We start from the raw sequence: 11,359 nt of genomic DNA on the forward strand, positions 1-11,359 counted from the left end.
CATATTTAGACAAACTAGTAAGGAAATTGGAGAACTGTTTTCACTGGTTGGTGTAGCTTAGTTTAGGAGTTGAGGCGTAGTTTTAAAAATTAGACTTTTGGTAATGAAGCAAGGAAACAGGTCTACACAAAGGTAGATAGATAGGAAACGTAGAAATAACCAGTACTGTAAAACTCCTCTGCAAATGTTAATTGATAATAGAATCAATTATTAACTTCAATCTGAAATTTTTGCTAACTCCAGAGATAATGGGAAAAGGCAGGTATGTGGCGTTAAGGCTACATGATCTCACTGATTTGTGTGAGAGCTAGCACAAGGGACTCTTGCTGTTCCTTTGTCTCCAGGCCTAGACATTCAGGCAGATCCTTACTCTTGAGTGCCAAAGCCTAAGGAGCCCACAACGTAGGGTGGCCAACCATGGTTTCAGAAATAATATTCTGATACCAAGTCCTCTCCCTACTCTTACACTCTAACATGCTCCCACCATTGATTAGCTCACCCCCAAGGGTCATCGCCCAGTGAAATAATTAATGGTTCATTAATTAGATGCTTTGACTCTCAATCAAAAACCACTTTCTCCCAAGTCTATACACTCTCTTTACACCCAAATAAATATAAGAAGAAATAATATAGAAGACTCCTGGAGATTAACCTCGAGTCTGATTTCCATTGAGTTGCTGATGAGTCAGGCCTCTGCTGAACAGCCCATAGGTGAGTGAAGAAATGTCAGGAACACTTGTCCTCACAGGTCTATAAACGCACCCTGAGACTTAAAACTCATTGCCACCTTAATTGCTCTGTGCACGTTTAGCCATGCCTAACTTCCCGATCCACAGAATTTGAATATGTAGTCAGATCACAGTGAACGCTAATTCATCTTTCAAATTATACAAAATACATTTGTTTTATCTGTAGTGGAAGATTGATAACTCACACAGGACGAGATTCAGTTGTCAACAACAACAGCCCTTTAATTACATCCAAACTTATTTCTTCACAGTTTGAAAACCTAATTAACAATTTTTTATTTAAGTTTGAAGCAGTAAATGTAAATGTTATGGTTGTTGTATTGTACAGTCAATTCATTCTGCACAGGCAGCGTAGTCCAGTGATGCTTTGGTTCACTCTTACTCGTATCTTGACATGCTCCATTAATGCTTTGACATCTTCCATTAATACTGTGGTGCGCTCCACCATTATTTCAGCTTGGGCTATTAAATAAATCAACACACCCTCTTAATATTTCAAGAGATAGTCCCACTTCTGCGCTTCAGGAAGAACCTTGACATTAAAAAAAGCTTTGCTTTTTGCGCACACAGTTATATTCTATTGCAAAATAACAGCTAACCCTTCCTTGTAATACAGACATGGTAAAGCAGCCAAAATTATTTGTTTGTTAAAATAATGTTGCAGGCTCTCAGGCGACTGGTCACTTTGCATATGTCAAAAAAAGTTACAATTTTTAAAAAGATTAGTTCACAGGATGCCATTGGCAAATTAAGCATTTTATTAGCCATCCCTAGCTTGAGAAGATGAGAGGTAATCCCCTTTCACTGCAGTCCACTGATGAATGTTATTCCTAGTATCTTTAGGTTTGCTGTTCCAGAACTTTTACCTTGTAGCATTCATCAAACATTGAATTCATCCATAATGCAAGGAATAAAATAACTGGATCTAAAATGCGTCTGTGTTTATTTAGCTGGATATCAAAGTATTGTCGTTCAAGAATATGCACAACTAAAGACAGGGAAGCCTTCATCAATGATTCACCTTTAGTAGCTGTGGTGAATCATATCCACATTTTTCACTGCTAAGTAATATATGTTTTTTGAATAATTTTAGTATCCTTCTAATTTATAAAGATTCAGTCCATTTCCAGAGTGTTGAACAGTGTCTGGTTCAGCATAAGTTAACAAATAACAATCGTAGAATTAGATGCAAGTTGCAGCAGAGTAACAGCCCAACTGATGCAATGCTGGTCCTGAAGCTTCATATCAGTCTCTAACTCTCTTCATTCTATATACAAGCATTTCCTTTCCCTCATGTGGTTCATATCTGGTTTTCCCTAAAATGCACTAATGGGTTGAGCCATTATGCTGTTGAATGAGTTTGCTAGGTCACCAGTAGAGCATTTGGTGGTCTCAAATGACTGAGAATCTGTGCATGTTTTGCATTTCATATGGGCTCACCTGCCCTTCCCAGTGTTTCACCGAAATCATTTTGTGGTGAGATCTCCTGTTTCAGGAGATATCTTGCTCCAACTGTCCGAGCAACCCATCAGTTAAAAGGGTGGAGTTTGTTAACTGAGCAAACAAAAATATGAGATAGTGTGGTGAAGGGGCAGCCCTTGGAATCTCATAACCTTACAGCTCCAAAGAAGGCTATTCAGCCCTTCATATCTGGTCCTTTGAAAGACCTATCTATTTAGCTCTACTCCCATACTCTTCCCTATCGCCTAACATGTTTACTCTGCTTCACCTATTTATCCACTATCTTTGTAAAAGTGTTTCTCAAATATTTCTGCCTAACTATTGGGTGCAACTTGTGTAAAAGAATGTCAAGAGACAAGAACAAAAGTGCACCACCCACCTAGAATATTAGCCCTGATGAAAAGGTAGCAGTTAAATGCTACTGGCAGGACTCAGCTTGACAGATCTTCATTGGGTTCTTGTATTGGGAACCCATGACCATGGATAGATAAGTGGAACTAAGGTGCAGATCTGCTGTGACCTAATTGACTAGCAAAACAGGTCTGAGGGCTGAGTTATAGAATCTCTACTGTATGGAAGCAGGCCATTCAACCCATCAAATTCACACTGATTCTTCAAAAGGTATCCCACTAAAACCCACCCCTTGTTCTGTCTCTGTAACCCTGCATCCCCCCATGACTATTCCACCTAACCTGCACATCCCTGGACACTATGAGCAATTTAGCATGGCCAATCCAGCTAGCCTGCACATCTTTGGTTTGTAGGAGGAAACTGAAGCAAACACATGCAGATACTGGGGAAATGTATAAAAACTCCACTCAGTCACCCAAGGGTGGAATTGAACCCAGGTCCCTGGTACTGTGTCAACCACTGAGCCACCATACCACCTCGAAATGATTAGATTAGATTAGATTACTTACAGTGTGGAATGGTCTCCTCTGGTTTGATGTTACTATGGATGCATCTACAATTGTCCATCTCTCATCCTCCAAGCATAAAGACTTTGCTTTTAGATATATATGTTTTGTACCTGGAGAAGTAGTTGCTGATCAGGTGATAGTGCAACAGCTCACTGGTGTTCATCTCCAGCACTTATATCGTTTTATTTTAAAACCTATATCCTGGAGCCGGCCAGTGTAATGTTGCAGTTGAGCAAAACTCATAATGTGGGTTTATACTGGTTTATAAAAACAAAGTTAGTTAACAATCTATCCAAGCTCTGAACTATCAGATAAAACTAGAAGCATGATTCCTATCAGTTAAACTTTGAGAAATGCAAAGCAATAGTTGAAGAATCTACTTGGGACGAGAGTGAATTGAATTTTTAACAGCTTTCTGAGGTAAGAATAATGTTTTTTTTAATGCAATTAAAAAGCACTGTCTTCAACCTTTGTATAGGTTCTTTACGCAGAGAGTGGTAAGGGCGTGGAATGCCCTACCTGCTAATGTAGTCAACTCAGCCACATTAGGGAGATTTAAACAATCCTTCAATAAGCACATGGATGATTTTGGGATAGTGGAGGGGGACCAGCTGAGAATAGTTCACAAGTCGGCGCAACATCGAGGGCCGAAGGGCCTGTTCTGCGCTGTATTGTTCTATGTTCTATATTCACTGTTGTTATGTTGGCAAATATAGCAACTGGTTTAGACAAAGCAAGATTACTCAAAAAGTCATGACCAATTAATGGTGGTCAGGATTCCAGGAGAATTATCATGCCCTTCTTCATTGGAATTGTCCAGAAACAGTGACAGTTGTAAAACATTCCAAGCTGGTACATAAGAGCACTATTAGATTAAACTTCAATGGATTCCTTTACATCCTACTAAGCCTTGATGTCTCATAGTAAGATTGCACAATACTGGGTTGTACTCCAACAGGTTTATTTGAAAACACAAGCTTGCAGAGATTCGCAGGTGCTAGTGAGGGAGGATATATCAGGCACAGAATTTATAAGTAAAAGGTCAAAGGGTCATATAACTGATGCAAATGTATTGAACAAACCTAGATGGCTGTTAATACTGATTAATACATAAATCTCAGAATTATATATCCTCTCTCACTTGCAGCTGAAGAAGGAACAAGGCTCCAAAAGCTTGTATTATCAAATAAACCTGTTGGATTATAACCCGGTGTCAAGTGATATTTGATTTTGTCCACCTCAGTACAATACTGGCACCTCCACATCATGGTAAGGTGGCATTACTGACAGTGCAGTGCCCCCTGCAGTACTGTGATGAAGTATCAGCCTGGAATATGCACTCACGTTACTGGATTGGAGTTTGAACACTCAGAGGTGACCCAGACCGAAATTATTGTTACAAGGCTGAGCATTGCCTTCATTCAATCTGGCTGCTGTAATGTCACCAGAAGGAATCCTAATTTTAATGCAAAAACAATGTTTTTGGTACATGCAGGAGGTGTTAGAGCAGCTCCCAGGGCTCTCCCACCTGCTCTAAACCCCTGAGCCACGTTTTATTGTTGTCCTGACTTGGGCAGAGTCTTCTTTGGGCTGAGCAGTTTTGAATTTCGGAAACTCTCCCTCAGCCTGTAGGAGCTGTCAGTGGAAGCTCCGAGAGTAGACTCGCTCCTGCTCAGGAATGGCAAGGGAGCTCCTGCTTTGATCAAGCAGCAGCAGAGGAGTTTGATGATGGCCCGCCTCACTTCCTTACTTCCAAAGGAGTAAATGACTGGATTGATGGCTGAGTTGATCACAGCCAGGGCGATGGTCCATTCCATACTGTGCAGCTTGGAGCAAGATGGTGAGTCACAGAAGATATCCAGCAGGAGAAGCACAAAGAGGGGGCTCCAGCAGATCACAAAGGCAGCAACGATCATGAAAACAGTCTTGAGCAGCCTCACGGACTTTTGCCTGCTTTTGCTGTTGGACACAGACTTGGCACTGTTCCTGACAAGGTGATAGATGCCACTGTAGAGTGCCACTATCCCAACGATGATGATGCTGAACATGACCACACAGAAGAGGATGTAGCTCTTGGAGTACAGAGGTAGCAAAGTAGAACACTCATCAAAGTTGCAAATGCAGTTCCAGCCCAGCAACGGCAAGAGGCCTATGAGGGAAGCCACCAGCCAGCACAATCCAATAAGGACATATACCCGATAGGTCTTACGTGCTGAGGCATAAGGTAGGGGTCTGACCATGGTCGCGTATCTCTCCACTGCTGTGATGAGCAGACTGAATGTTGAGGCAGCCAAGGCAAAGAACAAGACCCCCTCTCTAATGAACCAGAGGGTGGGAGTGATTTGAAAGGTCCTTTCACCCGACAGGCATATGTTCACAATGTAGACAATTCCAGTCAGCAGGTCGCAGAGGGTGATGTTGGCAATGCAGTAGTAAACCCAGCTCCGGAAGCGAGTGTTGTTCACGATAGCCATGAATACCAACAGGTTCTCTATGACAATGAAGCAACTGATTACCATGAAGACAATTCTGATTGCACCCAAGCCTTCACTGGGCAAAGGTCTGTTCTCCAGCTTCCCAGTGTGGTTATAATGCATCAAAATGATATTCTCCTGCTGTGCAGTCAAGAAATCCATGCACTCACTGTTGTTATTCATTTTGATAAGAAGCATTGACTCAGAAGTAGTAATTGTACTTGGACTTCAGCAGTGGCTCAGATTCACTCAACTGGCCTCAAGCATAATATTTGACTTTCAAACAATCTGGAAGGAAATTGAGAAATCCATTATTATCCTTTTAATTCTTATCAGTGCCCATCTAATTCCCTAATATCCTTTAGGGAAGGAAATCTGCCTCCATACCCTGGTCTGACCCACGTTTGAATCCAGACCAATAGAAATGTTATTAAATCTTAACTATCTTCTGATATGGCCCTAGCAAGCCCATTCAATCCACGGGCAGTTAGGAGTGGGTGGCAAATTGTGATCCTGTCATTGATACCAATATACTATGGAAGAATCAATAACAGTGTCCACTCTCCAGCTGTATCCCTTAATCCCCTTGTGGTCCAAATATCTATTCATCTGGGTCTTAAGTATATTCAACAATGGAACAGCCATGATGCTGGGATGGACATTCCCAAAGATTCACAACCCTCCAAGTGAAGAGGATTCTCTTCATCTCAGTTCTAAGGGATCACTCTCTTCGCTTGAGACCATGAGCCACATTTTCAACTACAAAGCCGAGAAAATCAGCCTCAGAATAGCTACCCTGTAAAATTCCTTGAAGACATTTTATTCATTTCAATTAGACTTTTGTTAGTTTGCCCACATCAGTGTTCAATTGATGGAGATGTGATGGTCATCAAACAATCTGACTTAGTGACAGAGAGATAAATACTGAGCAAGAGACTGGGGTGAGTCCCCTATTCCTCTTTAAAGGAGGACTGTGGGATTTTGTATCTTAAAGAGGTCAGTTTTAACAGCTCACCAGAAACAAAGCACCTTCAGTAGTGCAGCACGCATTCAGTACTGCGTTCTCTCAGTGCAACATTCCCTCAATGCAGCAATGCAGCACTCCCTTGGTGCAGCACTCCCTCAGAACATTCACAGAGACACAGCACTTTAACCAGTGCAACTCTCCCTTAATGCAGCACTCCCAGACAGTGTCTTCACCAGTGCAGTGGGTTTCCTCCGGATGCTCCAGTTTCCTCCCACAATCCAAAGATGTGCAGGTTAGGTGAATTGGCCATATTAAATTGCCCACAGTGTTCAGGAATGTGTAGGTTAGGTGCATTAGTCAGGGTAAGTATAGTATAATAGGTCTGGGTGGGTTACTCTTCAGAGATCGATGTGCAATTGGGCCAAATCTCCTATTTCCATACTCCAGGGATTCTATGATTCATAGCCACTCATTCAGTGCAGCTATGCAACACCTGCTTAGTGCAATGCTCCCTCAATGAAACTGTGCAGCACTCCCTCAGTACAGTAGTGCACTTGGAGCACTCCCAGAGATATAGCACCTTCAGGAATGCAGCATTCAGTGCAGCAATGCAGCACTTGCTCAGTGCTGTGCCCACTGAGTGCAGTGATGCAGTGCTCTTAGTACCAAGTTCCCTCAATGCAGCATTTCCCTCAGTGCTGCAATGCAGCACTCTCTCAGTGCCATGATCCCTCAGTGCTGTCTACCCTCAGTACAGCAATGCAGCACTCTCAATGCCACGTTCCCTCAGTGCAGCATTCCCTCTGCAGCAATTCAGCACTCTCTCAGTGATATATTCCCTCAGTGCAGCAATGCAGTGCTCCCTCAGTACAGTGATGTAGCACCCCCTCAATGAACTGCCAGAGACACAGAACCTTCAGCAATGCAGCATCCGCTCAGTGCAACAGTGCAGCATTCCCTCAGTACCATGTTGCTTCAGAGCAGCACTCCTTCTGAGCACTCCCAGACAGACAGCACCTTTACTAGTGCAGCAGTCCCTCAGTGCTCCACCAGGAACATCGACTTAAATTGTAATGCTCAAGCCTCCAAAGTGAGGTTTGACCTTCTGACTGTGTTATACACAGTTGACACCAAAGATCACGCAGAAAGGTAATAAATACATGTTTGTCTTAAATGTGTTTGTTGTCAGAAGGCAGCATAAAGGAAACTGTCGCAACAGCTCTATTAGGTCACAGATGTTTTTAAAATATTTCCTGTGCGAAAGTTGTTTTGAGAGTAATTTGGCACCAACGTGTATATATTTTATATTTTGTCCGATGACTGGCAGATTTGAAATACAAATGTCATTTTTTTTTCATTGTGCAACTTAACTTCCTCTTTGACAGTTGTTATTGACTTGTTAAAGTCACCTGCATAGGCTGTTCTTCCTCTTGCTCTGCTCTCCTTCCAGACTCAGGAGAATACCACCCACTTCTCCCCATGTTCTTTTCATCCTGGCTTCCTTTAAAATTTCTTTTAAAGGCTGGCTCATTTTAATTTAGTTTAATTTGGTCAACTCAGTTCTGTAAAAGAGTAATGAGAGGTGTAGATAAAGAAAATGCCAGCATAGGAATAATTGTTTAGAGTGAAGATGTCAGCTCTGCAGTGAGCAAGACACAGACTCCACCAAAGTGTCCCTGTTCTCAGTGTATTCTTCACAAATAGGCTTGAAAACCATTCAACATCATATCGCTACTCCTGCGATACTTGTACTTTTTAGATTAGATTCCCTACAGTGTGGAAACAGGCCCTTCGGCCCAACAAGTCCACACCGACCCTCTGAAGAGTAAACCAGCCAGTCCCATTTCCCTCTCACTAATGCACTTAACACTATGGGCAATTCAGCATGGCCAATTCATCTTTGGACTGTGGGAGGAAACCCACGCAGACACGGAGAGAATGCGCAAACACCACACAGACAGTCATCCAAGGCTGGAAGCAAACCTGGGACCCTGGTGCTGTGAGGCAGCAGTGCTAACCACTGAGCCATTGTGCCTCTCTATGCATAGGTGGCCTAGTGCTGGTGCTGAGTTCCACAGAGATATCCTGGATGCTGTTGCTGGACTCTCTATTTTACATTCCCCTTCTTCACCCCCTCTGTTTTCACCTCCCTCCAGCCTCTTAGTTGAAGCTTTCAGACTCAAAGCTGAGCACCCCCATTTCTCCTTTTCGAAGCCCACCCTCTCTCCTGCTGTTCCCACCTTGGTGTTGCTGACCTGCAGGGGCTTTGAACTTTGCAATATTAGGAGGATGAGTAGAGGATAGAAGGAGGGAGGCTGAAAGAGTAAAGGAGGACAGAATGGGTAAAACTCCATGGGCAGGCGAGAAGAATTGAAGGCAGAAAATGGAGAAAAGGAGAGGCGAGAAGTATAGTGAAAGCAAGAAAGAAGGTGACAGGGAGATGCAGGGAAGGAAAAAAGAGGCATATAAAAGGGAGAGAAGAGAAGATTGACGGAACAAAGTAAATAGGAAGAGAGGGATTAGAATAGGAAAGAGTGAAGGTCATGGAACAATTGGGAGGAATGGAAGGGAGAGGGAGGATGAGGGCATACATAAGATGCAGGAGCCAGAGTAGGCCATTCGGCCCTTTGAGCCTGTTTTCCCATTCAACAAGGTGACGGCTGGATGCCTACGCCAACAATCTTTTGTCTTATTAGCTTTTATCTTGATGGAGCTAGCTGCCTTCACACAGTGTTTGTAAATTACATTGTTTCAACACAACTCATATAAATAGAAACACAGACAATTTAAAGGTACATGTTTAAAGGGTTAAGTATTAAGAAAAATACTGCCTCAATCTGAGCCTTAGAGAGCTGTTGGACCTCCTTCTGTGCCATGAATTTTCTATATCTCTAAATCTTTTAAAACAATATTTTTTTGCTCCAGATCATGACTCAAGTCCACTTTCATGCACATTGCACTCTCTACATTCAATCTAGTATCTGTATTTACAGTTTTTTGGAGAAGACAACTCAAAATGGAACACTATGGAGGAGTCTTGCTGATGAAGAGTATTTTTTAACTGGTGTGTGTATCAATGCAGGCTGCTGGGTCTGCCTAATGGTATTTCATTTATTTTGTACTAAAGTTTTTCCTTTTCCTAGAAAGGTGAAAAATGCTAATAAAGTCAGCAATAGTACACAGAAAAACAAAATTGTTACAGTACAGGAGGAGGCCATTTGGTCCAGCTCTCCACAAGAGCAGTTCATTTAGCATTCAGTTCTCCCGCAACCCTGCACATTGTAATTTTTCAGATAACAGTCTAATTCCCTTTAGAAAGACTTTATTGAAACAGCCTCCACTACATTCTCTGGCAATATACCCAGATCCTAACCACTCACTGCATAAAGAATTTACTTCTTGTGTTGTTTTAGCTTCTTTTACCAAATCCTTTGAATCTGTCCATTTCATTCTCAATCCCTCCACAACTGAGAAAAGTTTTTAATTCTGCTTGTGCTTTCTTCGTCCTGCTTGGTGTAGTGGCTTATTTACTGAAGTTGAACTTACTGTGCTCGTGCCTTTCATCACTTGAGATGCCGCTTGCCCTGCGCCAATACTTCAGCAGCTGCTTCTCTCTCTGCCTGTGCACATGGTCTCAGCAAATTACAGAAGTTACAGGGAGACTTGTTGTGATCAGTTCTGTACCGCCCACAATGACATGGCAGGCTGAATAAACTGATAAGATTGTGCAGCAGATGCAGGGCCAGTTTTGGGAAGCAGCACGTTGCAGGGGAAGAAACAAACACACAAGATCACGTCATCTCAACCTATCTAGCAACAGTAAGACAACCCTGTACTGCAACACTCCCAAACCCATACGCAATGCAACTTGCACTTCTCTCTATTCAGTGTATGGTCTAGGGGCACACAGAGTGCTGGACTTGTAATTTAAACACTATAGAGCTGAATGGCAACACCTCACGTCCGTTCAATTAGTTGCCACTCTGGGAGATTTGAGTAGACATTACAAAGCTGACCTGACCCAGCATAGTACTGAGTAAAGTGTTACACTGCTATGAGTCCTAACTCTCAGAATTAAGTGATAGTCCTGTTTGCTTTCTGAGGTGGACATAAAAGACCCAATGATTCAATTTCACAGATGTGCATGGAGTTGTACTGGTCAATATTTATCCCCCGACCAACATCACTAATAGTCAGATTTTCTGATCATTATCACACTGCTGTTAGTGCGAACTTGCAATATGCAAATCAGCGCTGCACTTGCTACATCATAGCTGCACTTCAAATTTGCTGGAAGATGATTTTGGCATATTCTCCCTCTGCCTTTGATTGCAGAAGTTTGCCAAATCTGATAATTAGAGAGTGGAGGAGAGACCAGAGAGATGGGGATAAACTGGGAGTGTCATCAATGGAATGTCCTCATGCTCATAAAACCTTGATTGGAGCAAGTTGTTGGTGGTCCAGCACATTTTTGTGGGAATATTTTGGGAATTATTAAAAGGGGGAGGGTATATGCTATACTTGAGCAGAGTTTACAAAAGCCATATTTCTGACATACAATATAGTGAGTATGAAGGTGGGAATATGAATACATACATTATGCACAGTATGTGTATATATAAATGTGCACTGCATATTGCAGCAGGTGCAGAATGAGCATGCTCCTTGCCTATTCTTCTGCTGTAGTGGAAATAATTCAAAGACTGAGAAGAGACTAGTGTGGAACATTAATGTTAGCATTGCTCATTTGGGCCGAAAGGCCTGTTTCTGACTCGTAGACATTAAGTG

At 42.4% G+C, this 11,359-nt stretch overlaps 1 protein-coding gene across 1 annotated transcript; it reads right to left on the reverse strand.

Annotated features, from left to right (window-relative positions):
- Positions 1-971: 971 nt before the first annotated feature.
- s1pr4 (sphingosine-1-phosphate receptor 4) lies at positions 972-10,204 on the reverse strand. Its single transcript, XM_072594287.1, has 2 exons — positions 10,118-10,204; positions 972-5,892 (listed from the first exon to the last, which is right to left on the reverse strand). Exon 2 carries the CDS (start codon positions 5,800-5,802, stop codon positions 4,684-4,686), a length of 1,119 nt encoding a protein of 372 aa, XP_072450388.1. The 5' UTR covers positions 5,803-5,892; positions 10,118-10,204; the 3' UTR covers positions 972-4,683.
- Positions 10,205-11,359: the final 1,155 nt, after the last annotated feature.

Source organism: Chiloscyllium punctatum, chromosome 24 (assembly GCF_047496795.1).
Source record: "Chiloscyllium punctatum isolate Juve2018m chromosome 24, sChiPun1.3, whole genome shotgun sequence".
Classification (NCBI taxonomy): Eukaryota; Metazoa; Chordata; class Chondrichthyes; order Orectolobiformes; family Hemiscylliidae; genus Chiloscyllium; species Chiloscyllium punctatum.